We start from the raw sequence: 17,756 nt of genomic DNA on the forward strand, positions 1-17,756 counted from the left end.
AGATTGTTTTTCTCTTGCTGCTTTCAAGATCCTCTCTTTCTCTTTGACCTCTGACATTCTAACTAGTAAGTGTCTTGGAGAACGCCTATTTGGGTCTATTCTCTTTGGGGTGCGCTGCACTTCTTGGATCTGCAAATTTAGGTCTTTCATAAGAGTTGGGAAATTTTCAGTGATAATTTCTTCCATTAGTTTTTCTCCTCCTTTTCCCTTCTCTTCTCCTTCTGGGACACCCACAACACGTATATTTGTGCGCTTCATATTGTCATTCAGTTCCCTGATCCCCTGCTCAAGTTTCTCCATTCTTTTCCCTATAGTTTCTGTTTCTTTTTGGAATTCAGATGTTCCATCCTCCAGTTCACTAATTGTAGCTTCTGTCTCTTTAGATCTACCATTGTAGGTATCCATTGTTGTTTCCATTTTTTCTTCTTTGTCCTTCACTCCCATAAGTTCTGTGATTTGTTTTTTCAGATTTTCTATTTCTTCTTTTTGTTCAGCCCATGTCTTCTTCATGTCCTCCCTCAATTTATTGATTTGGTTTTTGAAGAGTTTTTCCATTTCTGTTCGTATATTCAGCATTAGTTGTCTCAGCTCCTGTATCTCATTTGAACTATTGGTTTGTTCCTTTGACTGGGCTATATCTTCAATTTTCCAAGCGTCATCCATTATTTTCTGCTGGTGTCTGGGCATTTGATCAGATTTCCCTGGGTGTGGGACCCAGCTGGTTGAAAGGTTTTTCTGTGAACTCTCTGGGCTCTGTTTTACTTTTCTTGCCCAGTAGGTGGCGCTCGTGGCGCTCGTCTGTCTGCACGGCAGTCGGCCCAGAAACCGCGCGTGGAGGCGGGGGTCGCTGGCCGCCGCGGCTTGGGGGAGTGCCGGTCCTAATTGCCCAGCTGGCCCGAAACGCCAAGCGTGACGGGAGGGCCCCGCTATCCAACGTTCCCAGTCAGACCGGGGAGCCACGTGCGTGGAGGGGACCCCAGTCGCCAGCCGCCCTGGCCGGGAAAACGCGCACCCCTCAGGTATCTCACCGCAGCAGATTTTCCCTGCCCGTTCAGCTGTTCCAGAATGGGGTACGCTGTCTTTTTGGTCTCTGTCGTGACTCCGGGAGCTGTTTCGTATTGTTTCTGTTTCTTTAGTTGCTTTTCTGGAGAAGGAACTAAGACCCGCGCGTCTTACTAAGCCGCCATCTTCTCCGGAAGTCCGCCTTATACTCTTTTGATGCACACTGTATATTTTAATATTTTAAATGCTGATTCTGGAATTTATCCCCTGGATGACTGTTTCTTGGTTTTGTAACCAGCTGGTGATAAGACAGAGATTTTCTTGAGATCCAGACCTTCTATCAGGAAGGTCTGCTCAAGGCAAATGTATTGCCATGCTTTTTCTTGTCTTTCCTGGTTGCTGTCTTGTCCTGAGCTTTTGCTGTTCGTTGTTTTGGAGTTCCCCTGTTTATGGGAGTTTGGATGTCCCCTCTGTTTCCCAGGAAACAGACATCCCTCTCCTGGATATGTTGGAAGAGGTTGTCAATATGGGATAGGGTGATGGAATTAGTTGATGTTCTACAGAGGCTGACCCTTCTGCATTTCAGGACTTACCTGGTCCAGGGACCCATCTTGATGTTGTAGGTTTGGGAAAGTTACTACAGTGCATGGAACCTTTGTAGGATCTTATATAATGCCCTAAGTGTTCTTTAGGATTGGCAGAAATGCTTTTGGTTGGGGGTTGGCAAGTTATGATAGGTAGCAATGTCTAACTGAAGCTTACATAAGGGTGACCTCCAGAGAAGCCTCTCAGCTCTGAACTCTTTCTGCCACTGCTACCTTGTTTGTTACACATCTTTCCCCCCTTTTTGTCAGAATGGCATTGTTGATCCCACAGTTACAGGGTCAGGCTCATCCCTGAGAGTCATCTCCCACACCACCAAGGAGACTTTCATTCCTGGATGTCATGTCCCATGCATGGGGGGGACATGGGGGGGGGAGAGCAATGATTTCACTTGCTAAGTTGGGCTTAGAGAGAGAGAGGCCACCATTTATTGTTAAGCTGGGGCAACTGCCTCTAGCTGCCTGCTTCTTAACCAAGTGGGAGGGCAGAGGGATAACCAGCCATGGTGCTCCAAATTCAGCTCCCCGAAAGATGCTCCACAATGCTCTCATTCTCCTTGTATTCAGGAACAACTGAATACTGGAACCCCACTCCAACCTTCAATAGTAGACCCCTCCTATGGGTGTTTTAGGCTGTGGTTTTCTCCATTGGTCTGATCCTAACTTCTTCCTTTTTTTCAGGGATTCTTTTTAATATTTTTATTGTAAAGATACCAAACAAACATACAAACATTCTATATATGGTGTACAATCAATGGTTCATAATATTATCACATAGTTGTGTATTCATCACCATGATTATTTTTTGAATATTTTCATTTCTCCAGCAAAAAGAATAAAAAGGAAAAACTCATACATGCCATACCCCTTACCCCTCCCACTCATTGACCACTAGTATTTCAATCTACTCAATTTATTTTAACCTTTGTTCCCCCTATGATTTGTTTTCTTCTTATCCACATTTTTTACTCATCTGTCCATACCGGAGATAAAAGGAGCACCAGACACAACACAGTTACACTGTGAAAGCTGTATCATTGTACAATTATCTCCAAGAAACATGACTACAGGAACAGAGCTCTACAGTTTCAGGTACTTCCCTCTAGCCACTTAAATACACCATAAACTAAAAAGGGGATATTTATATAATACATAAGAATAATGTCCAGGACAACCTCTCGACTCTGTTTGAAGTCTCTTAGCTACTGACACTTTATTTTGTCTCATTTCTCTCTTCCCCTTTTTGGTCAAGAAAGTTTTCTCAATCCCTTGATGCTGAGTTCCAGCTCATCCCAGGATTTATGACCCACATTGCCAGGGAGCTTTACACCCTTGGGAGTTATGTCCCATAAAAAGAGGGCAGGGCAGTGAGTTCACTTGCCATGTCAGCTTAGAGAGAGGGAGGCCACATCTGAGCAACAAAAGAGGTTCTCTGGGGGTGGGGGTGTCATTCAGGCATAATTTTAAATAAGCTTAGCTTATCCTTTGCAGGGATAGGTTTCATAGGGGCAAACCATAAGATCAAGGGCTCGGCCTATTGATTTGGTTGTTCCCACTGCTTGCAAGAATATCAGGAATTCTCCAAATTAGGAGGTTGAATTCCCCCACCCCCCACCCCAATTTCCCCAAGGAGATTTTGCAAATACTTCTTTACTCACTGTTAAAATCACTCTGGGATTTATCGGGGCATCACACTAACCTGGACAAACAACATCACATTCCCTATTCAATTTCCATGTACTTATAGTGCTCAGTTAAACAAGTTAAATTAGGAAATGCACTAGTCAAAATATAAATTTTGCACCAAATAAACATTTTTCCCTTCAGTCTGACACAGAAGTTGAAGTTTAAAAATATGAAGGGACCACCTATTTTCAACACCTTGCAATACTGACATTCCTTTGTTCTTCCTCATGCAAAAACATGTTTTAATTTGTACATTTAGTCACTATCATTGTACACTCTAGGCATTCCTAAATTATACCATCTCAGTCTTCATCGTCTATCTTTCCTTCTGGTTTCACACATGCCCCCGGCCCTTCTCCCTTTATCATTCTCACATTCAGCTTCATTTAACATTATTCAGTGTACCTACATTATTGTGCTACAATCAGGTAGTATTGTGCTATCCATTTCTGAATTTTTACAATCAGTCCTGATGCACAATCTGTATCCCTTCAGCACCAATTACCCAATCTCTACCCTATTTCTATCTCCTGATGGGCTATGTTTTTAACTGAAATTCTCCAAGTTCACTCTTTAATGTTAGTTCAAATCAGTGAAACCATACAGTATTTGTCCTTTTGTTTCTGGCTAATCTCACTCAGCATAATGTCTTCAAGATCTATCCATGTTGCTACATGCTTCATGACTTTATTCTGTCTTACAGCTGTGTAATATTCCATTGTATCTATATACCACAGCTTGTTTAGCAACTCATCTGTTGATGGACATTTGGGCTGCTTCCATCTCTTGGCAACTGTAAATAATGCTGCTATAAACATAGGTGTGCAAATGTCCATTTGTATCCTTGCCCTCATGTCCTCTGAATAGATATCTAGCAATGGGATTGTTGAATCATATGGGAATTCTATACTTAGTTTCCTGAGAAACTGCCATGCTGCTTTCCACAACAGTTGTACCATTGCACATTCCCACGAACAGTGGATAAGTGTGCCTCTTTTTTTCAACATCCTCTCCAGCACTTATTGTTTTCTGTTTTTTTGATACTGGCCATTTCTGGTGGGTGTGAGATGATATCTCACTGTGGTTTTGATTTATATTTCCCCAATAGCCAGGGAAGTTGAGCATCTTTTCATGTACCATTTAGCTATTTGTATTTCTTTTTTGTAAGAAATATCTGTTCATGTCTTTTGCCCTTTTTTTTTTTTTTACATTGGCAGGCACCAGGAATTGAACCCAATTCTCTGGCATGGCAGGTGAGAACTCTGCCACTGAGCCATCATTGCCCACCTTTAGCCCATTTTTAAATTGGGTTCTTTGTCTTTTTGTTGTTGAGTTGAAGAATCTCTTTATATATTCTGGATACTAAACACTTATCTGATATGTAGTTTCCAAATATTGTCTCCCATTGCATAGGCTGCCTTTTTACTTTCTTGATAAAGTTCTTTAATGCACAAAAGTGTTTAATTTTGAGGAGTTCCCATTTATCTATTTCTCTTTTCAATGCTCATGCTTTGGGTTTAAGATCTAAGAAACCGTCTCCTACTACAAGTTTTATAAGGTATTTCCCTACTTCTTTCAGGGATTCATAAACATTTCTGGTACTCATTTTGTTTTTCAGAACTTTCATGTATATGTTATTAAGGAATATATATCTAGCATTTATTGAACACTTACCACATGCCAGGCAGTGTTCTGAGTGCAGAATACATATTAACTCATTTAATCCTCACGCCACCATGTGAGTTGGGATACTATTTTGCTCTTTCTTACTAATGATGAAACTGAGGCACACTAAGTATGGGCTTCATAAGTGACAGAGCTGGGAGGTGAGCCCAGGCAGTCTGAGCTGCCATCCGTGACCTCTGTGTTCTGCCCTTCAGAATGAAACAGGTCCTCCCGTGGAGGTTCAGTTAACCAGAAGGAACTATTCATTATGATGGGGAGGATCAAGGAAGGCATCCTAGGAGAAGTAGAATTTCATCTAGGCCTCTCAAAATCAGAATTTAGCATGGTTCTAAATGTCTCATTCTGACAGTGGCAGAAAAACTTTGACATGAAAAAAATTCAAGTCCATTCAAGACTCTTTTGTGTAAATATTTAGACAACCTCAAATTTGCTTCCTCCCCTTTTACCTCGGCGATGTTCTACTCTTCTGGAGAGTGCCCGCTACGTGTTTCCCTGGTCCTAGGGAAAAGCTGACTGGCCAGAGGGGTGTCTTTCTTCCTCGCTGACCTCTACTGCCCTGAACCTCATCTTGTTTCTTCTTAGGGGTGCTGTGTGCTGGCACTTGCTGACCAGCTGTGGCTTCTGGAGGTGAGACTAAATCTTGTGATGTTCTGCCCTCTTCAATTCTGCAGGTCCTCATGGAATTACAGCCCCCACCCCACCATCCCACCCACTATCTTGGAGATTTGGGAGATTTCCACTCCTTTCCTTGTAAAATTTTCATATTCAAGAGACTCTGTGAGTCAGAGAAGGCTCCAAGAAGCATCTGAAGTTCAGTGGAAACTGAAAGAGCAGACACAAGGAGAGAGAGATTACCATGTGCCGAGAGGTAGAAATGTAGGCCAAGGAACCCCGAGGACTGCAGAAAGGCAGCTCCAGAACAATGCAGACTTCGAGGAGAAAGCACAGCCTTGCCAACACTCTGATTTTGGCCTTCTAGCCTCCAAAGCCATGAGCCAATAAATTTCTGTGGCTTAAGCCAACTCATTGTAGTATTAGGTTTTGAAGCACTGGTGAACTAAAACAATGTCTTTTCCTCTAATTCCCCTAATACTTGCCTGCTAGTCAAATTCTTATAGTATTTCTGGTCTTGAAGATGCCTACATCAGTCAGGATCCAATCAGGAAAACAGAAACCAATCTGAGCATAAATATAACACAGGGAATTTAATACAAGGAATTGGTGATACAGGTGATAAAAGAGACTGAGAAGTCTACCAGGAGAAAGAAACTGAGGGTCCCAGAGATTAGCATAGTAGGAAACTGTTACCACTCCCAGACAGAGGACACAGGAAGGAGGCAGCTACCAGAGAGCAGCACAATAAGAACACTTACAGAGTACCTGACAAATTTCTTTCTGTGCTCACCATTTGCATAAATAAACCAATTAATATTTAATAGAAGTAAAAAAAATCTGGAAGCCTTGGCTCATATTCCAAATATTTTGCCTTCAATTTTTTTCCTTAGAGTAATCTGCCTTTTCATCTCATTCTGACATTTGATCATCTTAACTTTGAAACTTATCTCACTGAATCTATTTCTCATTTGGTGGTTCTCTAACTCACAGCACTTGAGGAAATTTTCACCTGTTTCTTGAGTTATATTTTCTTCTAAAGTGGATTGTTTTTTACATCCTATAGCATCCCTTTATTTTATTTATTTTGCTCTGCAGTGTTTGTACAGTAGCTCTGCTGCTTATTTCATTTTACTAATGCTTTGCTAGCTCTATCCAGACATTTATTTGTTTTGATATATTATAGGTGTCATTTTGACTACCTTATAATTCTCTCTGAGGTTTTTTTTGTTTTTTCCATCAAGAGGCCGCAGTTTGATGATATTTTATGTTCTATTCACTTGGTTGTTCTCAGCATTTGGCAAGGAGGGAGAATTCAGGTGAAGTTGTGCCAGACTTTGTTAGACTATCTGGGCTGTACTCTCACTTTTGAGATTTTGTCATTTTCCAATGCCAGGGTTTGCTTTAGGTAATTGTAGCTATTTCTTATTTCCATGGAGGGATACCTTTGGGCTCCTGATGCACCCCCATAATTCAGCCTGTAGCCCAGGAACTTACGCGTCCATCAGAGTAAGTCAGTTCCCTCTGTTCCGTTTCTGTTTCACTGATTTCTCCACTGTAGTCATTTCTACTGCTCATCTTCAGTACAGAGTGAAGAATAAGACATCCTCTCAATTTGCTCCTCTCCAAATTTGGGAATATTACTGAGAACATGGGAGTTTAGTGACTCAGTAGTTGCTTCAACTTCTAGTGGTGGCATCTGGAACACACGCTGTGCTCTCCCGTTCCAATCTAGAGTCTTCCGTTTCTTCCCTTGGTTGCCACTTTTTGGACTATGTCCCTTTGTGCTCTGGTGAAAACTGTTCTCCAGGTTTTAGGACCTTTTAAAATCATTCATTAAATTTGGGGGAAGAAAATTCATAACCCAAAGTTCCATCAAGTATAAAGCATAATTTCTTGGGATGTTGATTATAAGCTCTCAAACGTGAGTGCATATCAGGGTTCAAACCCCTGGGAATCAAAACAATCTGCATGGGCGAGGGTTCACCTGATGCGGGATCATTCGCAAGTCTTGTCAGTTGCCTGGAAAAGGCTTATCACGCAAAGCACAAGCAAGGATGTAGGCGGGGACCTCAGTGCGGGGTTAGAATCTCTTTCTCAGGTTTGGAATGAATGTGTCATGACATCTAAGAAACTATATCCATGTTAGATGGGAAGATTGAATGCAGTCACAAGGGGGAAACTGCCCCAACCAAGGAATCAAACAAGTAGGGGATGTCCATGACAGGCTGTATCAGGTTTTCCTGGTCAAAGTGGAGCTGTTTCCTCAGAAAGTCTATAGAGTGGACCAGGGTTGTTCAGCCCTAGAACTGAGCTAACAAGAATCAGAACCTTCAGTTTTTAGAGGTCAGGCAACGTTAACTATGATTCTCGATTTGTTTATGTCTACTTCTTTTTGTTCTTATTCAGCATTTTAATAAGATCTTTTGAAAAATCCCAGCCTGCCTCCAATTTATTAGGGGAACAAAAGGGAGAACTTTCTGTAGCCTGGGGCCTATGTTTTTAGGGTGTTTTTGTGGGGAGACAGGGGTGGACATGACACTGGAACACTGCTCCTCTTGCAGTATACATGGGGGTGAAAGAAGAGGTTAAAACAGAGAAATCTAAGGGAAAAATGAAACCAAGGAAAACAAAGCTAGGGTTTTGGATTCAGCCCTCCTCCATCCCCTCAATGGAAATTCTCATTTCAGTGCAAAGCTGAGAGCTCTGTTTTAAGTTGTAGTAAGGAATACTGACTGATTCACTTACAGATACTAACATTCTTTAATAATCCAAAAACCAGACAGCAGCAATTATTCTGTCTCATAGTCCCCATAAAAATGGTAATCTTGGCTTTACATGGCATTTACCAAGTAATTCAAATCCTCTCCCTTATTCTATCTATACAATTCCAATTTAGGATACTAAAAACCTTATTTCCAGTTTTAAGAATTCAACCCAGAATGACTTCTTTTTTTTCATTTCATTTTTATTTTTTTTTTAACTTTTTTTACTGTATAGTATAACATATATACAAAGCAAAGAAATAAAAAAGTAATAGTTTTCAAAGCACTCTTCAACAAGTAGTTACAGGACAGATCCCAGAGTTTGTCATGGGCTACCATACGATACTCTCAGATTTTTCCTTCTAGCTGCTCCAGAATATAAGTGGCTAGAGGGGTTAATTTTTTTTTTTTATCATCGCAATCTACTTTTTTTCCTTCTCTTTTTGTGAAAAATAACATGTATACAAAAAAGCAATAAATTTCAAAGCACAGCACCACAATTAATTGTAGAACATATTTCAGAGTTTAACATGGGTTACAATTCACAACTTTAGGTTTTTACCTCTAGCCCTTCTAAAATATTGGCGACTAAAAGAGATATTAATGATTCAACCTTCATATTCATTTGTTAAATCCTACCTTCTCTGTATAACTCCACCATCATCTTTGATCTTTCCATTCCTCTCTTTAAGGATGTTTGGACTATGGCAATTCTAAATTTTTCATATTAGAAGGGTCTGTCACTAATATGGGGTAGGGAGGTGGAACTAGCTGATGTTCTGGAGAGGCTGGGCTAGGTTTCTGGACTTATCTGAACCAGGGACCCAACTGGAGCTTGTAGGTTTCCGTCAAGTTACTCTAGTGCATGGAACCCTTCTGAAATCTTATATATTGCCCTAGGTGTTATTTAAGATTGGCTGGAACGGTCCTGGTTGGGGGTTGGCAGGTTATGATAGGTAACAAGGTCTAACCAAAGCTTGCATAAAAGCAACCTCCAGAGTAGCCTCTCGACTCTATCTGAACTCTCTCTGCCACTGATACTTTATTAGTTATACTTCTTTTTCCCTTTTTGGTCAGGGTGGAATTGTTGATCCCAAGGTGCCAGGTCTGGATTCATCCCTGGGAGTCATCTCCCACATCACCAGGGAGACTTTCACCCCTGGATGTCATGTCCCACCTAGTGGGGAGGGCAATGATTTCACTTGCAGAGTTGGGCTTAGAGAGACTGAGGCCACATCTGAGCAACAAAAGAGGTACTCCAGAAGTAACACTTAGGCATGCCTATATAGGTAGTCTAGCTTCTCTGCTACTTACATAAGCTTCACAAGAGTAAGCCTCATGATCGAGGGCATGGCCTATTGATTTGGGTATTCCTAAAGTTTGACACAGTATCAGTGGATTCCTTGATGGTAAGGTTTAATAGCTCCATATTCTTTCTCTCATCCCTCAAGGGACTTTGCCAATACTTTTTGATTGTCTGCTTAATATATTCTAGGATGTACACAGACATTATACAGGATGAGTTTTAAAGTTTCAAAAAGTGTCTCCGCTGGGGGAGGGGAATCCAGAGAAGCCCTCAGACTAAAGTATTTTGTAAGAAAAAACACAAATTAGGCAATGTATTTGTTCTAGTTTGCTAGCTGCCGGAATGCAATATACCAAAAACGGAATGGCTTTTAACAAGGGGAATTTAATAAGTTGCAAGTTTACAGTTCTAAGGGCGAGAAAATGTCCCAATTAAAACAAGTCTATAGAAATGTCCGATCAAAGGCATCCAGGGAAAGATACCTTGGTTCAAGAAGGCCGATGAAGTTCAGGGTCTCTCTCTTAAGTGAGATGGCACATGGCGAACACAGTCAGGGCTTCTCTCTTGGCTGGAAGGGCACATGGCGAATACGGTGTCATCTGCTAGCTTTGTCTCCTGGCTTCCTGTTTCATGAAGCTCCCCGGGAGGCGTTTTCCTTCTTCATCTCCAAAGGTCGCTGGCTGGTGGACTCTGCTTCGTGGTGCTGCAGCATTCTCTGCTCTCTCTGAATCTCCCTGAATCTCTCATTCTCCAAAATGTTTCCTCTTTTATAGGACTTCAGAAACTGATCAAAACCCACTCAAATGGGTGGAGATATGTCATCCCCTAATCCAGTTTAACAACCATTCTTAACTAAATCACATCAACCAGGGAGATGATCTCATTACAGTTTCAAATATACAGTATTGAATAGGGATTATTCTACCTTTAAGAAATGGGATTTATATTAAAACATGGCTTTTCTTAGGGGGCATACTTCCTTTCAAACCAGCACAGTATTAATGAAGACTTTAAAACATTAAGAAAGACTAGCTAAAGCCAGAGTCAGGTCCGACTGGAACAAAGCCTGATAGTTTACTCACAGCATAAAGCTTATGTGCTGTGCGCATGTAGGCCATGAGAAAAGTGAGGGATAAAAAGCTTTTCCCAATATAAAACTGTTTCAATCCACTTTTCACATTCCAGACAAAGCGAATTAGAGTCAAATAAAACTGGGTTTCACCAAAATCATCTAAGGGCTTTAAAAATCTCTCTCCCACCCACACTAAGCAACTTTTAGTGATGAACAACTTTTGAGACGAAAACCTCAGCCAGACAGGCCGCCAGAACCAAAAGGAAAGACACCCGTGACCGCGCTCGCTCACCGGCTTTGTCTCTGTGTTTTGGTCTCTGCTTGCCGCCCTGCCTGTGGATTTGGGAAAAACCATCCTCGGAAAAGTTGATAAGCAGTTGAATAAGGAAGAGGGAGAGGAAAACCGGCAGGAGGATCTGGCTCCAAGCGCGCCCCGTGCACATCCCTCCTGGCCCTGGCGCCCCGGCTCAGTGGGAGCGCAGCGGGCACCCGGCCCAGGGGAGAGCGGAGGGACCCGGCCGAGGGACTGGGGCTTGTCTCAGTCCCAGGGCCTCAGGCCATCCATGCCGAGCCCCGGACCTCGGCGCAATTCGTAGACCCTTAGAACCCCGAACGTTCACGCCAGAACGCCGACTATTCGTTAGGCCGTTCTGGTCGGCTCTGTGCTTGGCTCTCTGAGCCTTGGCCCACGCGGGCGGCTCCTCACGGGACTTGATCGCGATCTCTTTACCCCCTGGAACCCACAGTTTCCCTGCTCTTGTTTTGGAGCCCTGGATTCTAGTTTCCACCACTCCAAAGCGTGTAAAGAAGCAATTGCTGACTTTCCTCGGACATAAATGAACCTAAGGCCCACCCCTCAGGATGGTTGTCAAGTTAAGAGCTACAACGCTGTGAAACTAACGGCTCCATAAAGTCTCGATTCTGTCCTCAAGGCTGTGCACCTCTTGGCATGGAAAATGATGCTTTAAGGCAGTTTCCTAAAGTCGGGTGTATTTTAGGTGGTTTGCAGATAAACATCTCCTGTTTTAATAGTCATGAATTTATTTTAGCATGGATTGGAAAACGTAGCCCATAGTTACAATGATATATTGGCAAGCTTCATTTTCCTTTTAAAAGAGACCTATTTGTGTAGAAATTGTCAGTTGTCAGAAATAGAAATAGTAGTACACAAGGTAAGGATATGGCAAAAATTGTGAAGGGAATGGCCATTCAACCAGAATGATCTGTTTTTACTTGGAATGAAAACTTATCCTTGACCAAGGCTTATCCTGTTTCCTGTTTTCCAGAAATGGATGCTGACGCTGTCCCGTGGCATTCCAGAATATTCATGTAGTTTGGATCCTAGGAACTACCGATCTAGTGCTGACAATAAAGATGGGAAATGGGATTACAAGCCCAAGCTCCAGGCTGTTTTTCCTTGCCTAGTTGCAATGCATAAGACAGAGGGTTATTGGCTATAATATGAAAAGAGCTCTTATAAACGGACAAAAATAAGCTTAAAAGAAAAATAATTTTTAAAAAATGGGCAAGTGATGTAAAGAGTCCACCTACAGAAGGGCGACTCTAGATAGCCGAGAATGTATGCAAATTAAAAAATAATGACTAGAGTTGGAAATTGTAAATTAAAGTAATAATGAGCTACCAACCATTAGGTTGACAAGTATTTTCTTAGAAAGCTAATGCAAATTACTAGTGAAGATGCAGAAGGAAAAGTTGCTCTTAAACCTTTTGAACACCTTCTGGACACCTTTTGGTGTGACTAAATTGTTACAGCATTTTGGAGAGCAACCTGGCAACAGTTATTAAAATAAAAAATACATATATTCTAAATGTACATATTTTTGTTTAGGAATCTGCCCCTCACCCTTCTCATTTCGCATGTTGTGGGTGGGACTCCACCCCTTGCCTGGATATAGAGCATAAAAACCAGATCTGGGCAAATCAGAGCATTGCATGTCTGCCACTATGAGCAGCTCAGGGCTGGGCATGTGACCTAAACCGATCCAGTCAAGGTCAATCTCAGGGCTTTGTTAGGCGTGCTGGGACAAAGATACTTTTCTTTCTCTGGATTCAAATTTGGAAGCACTAAGTCCCAGGAGTGCTAAAAGTCATCTTGAGACCATATGGGGTTGGCCATGAAAATGCCTCACTCAGAGCAGAATTGACTGGGACCTCAGTTGCTATCCTCAAAATCTTCATGTTCCTTACAAGGCCATACTTCTCCTGGACTGCTCCCACCCAAGACTAGATCTTCAAGGGTACTTATGTAGTATACCTCTAATGGGAGATTTTGCTTTAGGATGCTCCATCAAACTGGTAGAAACTTTTTTATAACTGTTGTTCTCTGAGACTGCCCACCAAATCCTTCTCCTTCTTCCCTCCTCAGGTGTCAGACCTGTACCATGGTTTAAAGGTGCTTTTTTTTTTTTTTTTTACTGTCAGTAGCTCCCCCTCCTTTATTCTTCCTGAGTATTTTCCCCAATAAACTTCATATACATGCAGTTCTATTTGGGCATCTTATTGGAGGGCCCAAACTAACAAAAATGTCCCTGGAAGTACTCTGAGGAAATAAACAGTAAGGTAAAGCTTTGAGACTAGTTCATTCACTATCTGAGGGACTAAGAAGATGCCATCTGGAATGATACATGGAGTATGGATAGTCCCTGGGAAAAGGTGACAGTGATACATTTTCCACCTAGGAAAACAAACTAGAGGAATGGAATGCCTTGGTAGGTGCAATGATTCAAGCACTTGAAAGATATAGGGGAACAAACAGGGCCTACAAGGAAAGCAAAGTTGGTTGGCTACAGAGTTGTATTGATGCTCTGCAGAGAAACAATTAGAAACTGAGGGCTGTTGACTATTAAGTGTGAGAGCCAGGGGACCTCTTTGGTAGTCCTTATCTTCTATAGTGGAAGAGTGGACACAGTTAGGCAGCAGACTGAGGACCTGACAGAGTTACAGAGCTCCAGAGACATTGAAATGTCCAGTTAAAGCAGGTTTCTCATGCTAAGGTTAGGGCTCTGATTGGAAAACCTGAGACCCTGAAACACAACTTCTTGTGTTTAACTGCTATACCTGGTCCCTATTACTTCAGGGACCCCATTATCCTCCAGGATAGTAACAAGCCCATCTCAGTGACTGCCTTATTGTTACTCCTGGCCTGTGGAGGAGAGCTGCCAATGAACTTCTTAGTGATGCTGGTTCCCTTATTAAAAGCACATCTCTGGTTGCTCCCATTGAATGTTTTTTGTTGGATTCTCCTTTTCCCGAAGACCTGTTAATATTGGCCCAATATTGGTCCTCTTTTGTTTTCTAAGAACACTTACTCTTTTGTGATACAGTTTTAAATACCATCTATGTCCTGCTAGCTCCCAAAGCTATGTCTCCAGCTCAGACTCTCTCCTAAACTCCAGTCAAATATATCAAAATACCTATATAACATCACCAAATGGATAGTAAACACCACATATCAACATGCCCAAAACTTCTGATATTTTCCTCCATCCATTTTTCCTATCCTTGTAGTTTCAAAGCCAGAAACCTTAAAGTCATCCTTGATTCCTTTCGTTCTCTGAAACATCACATCCGATCCATTAGCAAGTCATCTCTACCTTCAAATGAGCAAAGTTCTATGTCATGGTCAGGTTCATGTGCCAACTTGGCCAAGTGGTGGCACCAGTTTGTCTGGTTGGGCAAGTGCTGGACTTTCTGTGGCTATGAGGACATTTCATAGAATTAAATCATGATCACATCAGTTGATTCCATTTGTAATCAGCCAAGGGGAGTGTCTTCTGTAATGAGTGATGCTTAATCTAATCACTGGAAGCCTTTTAAGGAGGATTCAGAAGAGACAGGTTCTCTTTCTGCTTCAGCTGGTGACCCTCTCCTGTGGAGTTCGTCCAGACCCTCCATCAGAATCGTCGGCTTCACAGCCTGCCCTGCGGATTTTGGACTCTGTGTTCCCATGATCATGTGAATCAGTTTTATAAATTTTGTATTTGCGAGTGTTACCTGTTGATTCTGTTTCTCTAGAGAACCCTAACTAATACACTCTACTTCCTCTTCTGTTATTGCAATCACCTCCTAACTGGTCTCCCTGCTCCCATCTTTGCCCAGGAATACTCTCACAGTCTGCTTAACACAGCAGCCAGCAACCCTTTAAAAATGAGTCAGTTCCCATAACTCCTCTCTTCAGATCCCCCATCTTAGAATAGTACCCAAACACCCTATAAAAGGCTGACACTTGAGTGATCTGACTCCTTCACTTTGTCTCTCTGGCACAATCTACTGTCACTCTCCTCTTCTGTCATTATGCTACATCCATGCTGACATCTTTGCTGTTTCTCAAACACCACCTTAGGTCCTCTGTATTGGCTTTTCTGGCTGGAACACACTTCCTTCAGCTAACCAGTTGGTTAACTCCCTCACCTCTTTCAAGTTTTGGCCCAGTGTCATCTTCTCAATGATGCCTAACCTGAACCACCTTATAGAATATTGCCACCTGCACTCCCTCACACCAGCAGTTCTTTCATCACTCTGTTGTTCCAAGGTATCTTATTACCTTCTAAAATACTGTATACTTTACCTGTTTGTTATGTTACAGGGTGTTTTTTTTTTCCCTTCCTCCCTCCATTAGAATATAAGCTGCACAGGGTACAGATATTTGTCTCTTTATTTCACTAATGCAACCCAAGCATTAGAACAGTGCCCAGCAATAGGAGGTGCTCAATAAATATATATTTATATTTTCTAACATTTTTTAAATTGTGAAATATAATATATATACAAAAACCCATAAATTTCCAAGTACATTTTAATAAGTAGTTACAGAACAGATTTTAAGGTTTGGTATGGTTACAGTTCCATGAGTTTTCATTTTTTCTTCTAGCTGCTCCAAAGCACTGGAGACCAACAGACATATCAATATAATCATTCAGCAGTCATACTCATCTGTTAAATCCTTTCTTCTCTGTTATACTTCTTCTCTTTAAATAGCATATATACATAAAGCAATAAATTTCAAAGTACATTGGAATAATCAGGTGTAGAACAGATTTCAGAGTTTTGTATAGGTTACAATTCCACAATTTTAGACTTTTATTTCTAGCTGCTGTAAGGTACTGAGGGTTATAAAAGAAATATCAATATAATGATTCAGTACTCATATTCATTTGTTAAACCCGACCTTCTCTGTGTAACTCCACCATCATCTTTATCTTTCTCTCATTCTTGATCTTTCTCCTACTGTGCCCATTCTAATTTTTTCATGTTGGAAGGTGCTGTCAATAATATGGGATGGGGGATTGAAATAGTTGATGTTCTGGAAGGACTGGCGCCTCTGCATTTCAGGACTTCCCAGGTCCAGGGACCCATCTGGAGGTTGTAGGTTTTGGAAAGTTACTTTAGTACATGGAAACTTGTAGAATCTTATACAATGCCCTAGATATTCTTTACCTTTTTTTCTTTTTTTTTTTTTTTACTTGGCCAGGAATGGTTTTGGTTGGGGTTTGCCGAGTTATGATAGGTAGCAATATCTAACTGAAGCATGAGTAAGTGTGACCTCCAGTGTAGCCCCTCGACTCTATTTGAACTCTCTCAGCCACTGATACCTTACTTGTTTCACTTCTTTTCCTTCTTTTGGTCAGGATGGCATTGTTGATCCCACAGTGCCAGGGCCAAGCTTATCCCTGGGGGTCATTTCCCATGTCACCAGGGAGACTTTCATTGCTGGGTATCATGTCCCATATAGGGGGGAGGGCAATGGTTTCACTTGCAGAGTTGGGCTTAGAGAGAGAATGGCCACATCTGAGCAACAAAAGAGGTACTCCAGAGGTGACTTAGGTACCCATAGGGAGGCTAAACTTCTCCAGCACATACATGAGCTCCACAGGAGCAAGCCTTGAGATCAAAGGCTTTGCCTATTGATTTGGGTGTCTCTAATGTTTAGCACAGTATCTGGGATTTCCCCTGTGGTAAAGTTTAATAGTTCCATATTTTTCTCCTATCCCTCAAGGGATTTTGCCAATACTTTTTGATTATCTGCTTAATATACTCTGAGATGTATCCAGGCAGTACATTAAGCTATACAGGATTAAAGGCTCTCATTTTTCTTCTGGGCTCCCTGTGTTTGGACTGTTTAAATGATCTATCCAGACAGGTTGAGTTAGATTATGTGCTACAGTCAATAAATATTTTTAATTGTATCTCTGTTCCCAAATCATTTATCACTTAGTTCTGGGCCTATTTTTCAACTGCTTTCTAGAAGTCTCTACCTGAATGTCCTTCAGACATTTCAACCTCAGTATGCCCAAAGCCAGACTCAACCTTCCTTTTAAATTTGTTCTTCTTCCTGTTTTCCTGATCTGATTTGTGACATCATCTAAGGGGGAAATCTCATAGTCAGTCCTCATTTTAATTTTGGAACTCCTAGCACTTTCCTACTGCTAATAGACAATTTATATTGACACTGATCTTTTAGCCAGACATGCAGTCTTTTTCTTTCATTTCTTCAGGCTCTTGTCTTTGCCTCTTGTTGATTATCAACCAATCCATTAGTTGGGTACAATACTTTCCCCTCTTCATGTGGATTCCCTCTTTGTTCTCCAGAAGAATTCCCATCAAAAAAATAATTTTGTTTTTTGTGTACATGCAAACTGTTCTTTTCTCTCTGCTTTCCTTTTTTTTTTCAAATCATCTCTATACTTGTCTTTATCATAAGCAAATATATGTCTTTTTAAACAGGTTTTTCCAACACTTTCACTGCTTTTCATTTATCAGGTATAGGTAGGGCTAACGTTTGTAAAACATTTTTTTAAGTGAATAAGAATAGCCAACAGACTCTAAGAACAATTCAGGGGACTAAAAGCCTGGGCATGACTATTAATGCCACCTATTGGTGGCAATAGAAATGGCACTTGTTTATTCTGGATGGTAGCTTTGTTCAGATCCATTTAAGTGTGTATGTTGAAAATCTGAATTATCTCACCTCTGTATTATTTTCCCTAACCTTCTGTATTCTTCTC

The 17,756-nt window shown here is 41.4% G+C and overlaps 1 protein-coding gene across 1 annotated transcript in view; it reads right to left on the reverse strand.

The window, feature by feature from the left end:
* The window catches only part of PTTG1IP2 (PTTG1IP family member 2), a 51,170-nt gene extending 39,843 nt beyond the window's left edge, over nucleotides 1-11,327 (reverse strand). The window contains exon 1 of the mRNA XM_077163241.1: nucleotides 11,024-11,327. Coding sequence (XP_077019356.1) covers nucleotides 11,024-11,174 — 151 coding nt within the window. The 5' untranslated portion in view covers nucleotides 11,175-11,327. The remainder of the gene's footprint in view (nucleotides 1-11,023) is intronic.
* Nucleotides 11,328-17,756: the final 6,429 nt, after the last annotated feature.

Source organism: Tamandua tetradactyla, chromosome 1 (assembly GCF_023851605.1).
Source record: "Tamandua tetradactyla isolate mTamTet1 chromosome 1, mTamTet1.pri, whole genome shotgun sequence".
Classification (NCBI taxonomy): Eukaryota; Metazoa; Chordata; class Mammalia; order Pilosa; family Myrmecophagidae; genus Tamandua; species Tamandua tetradactyla.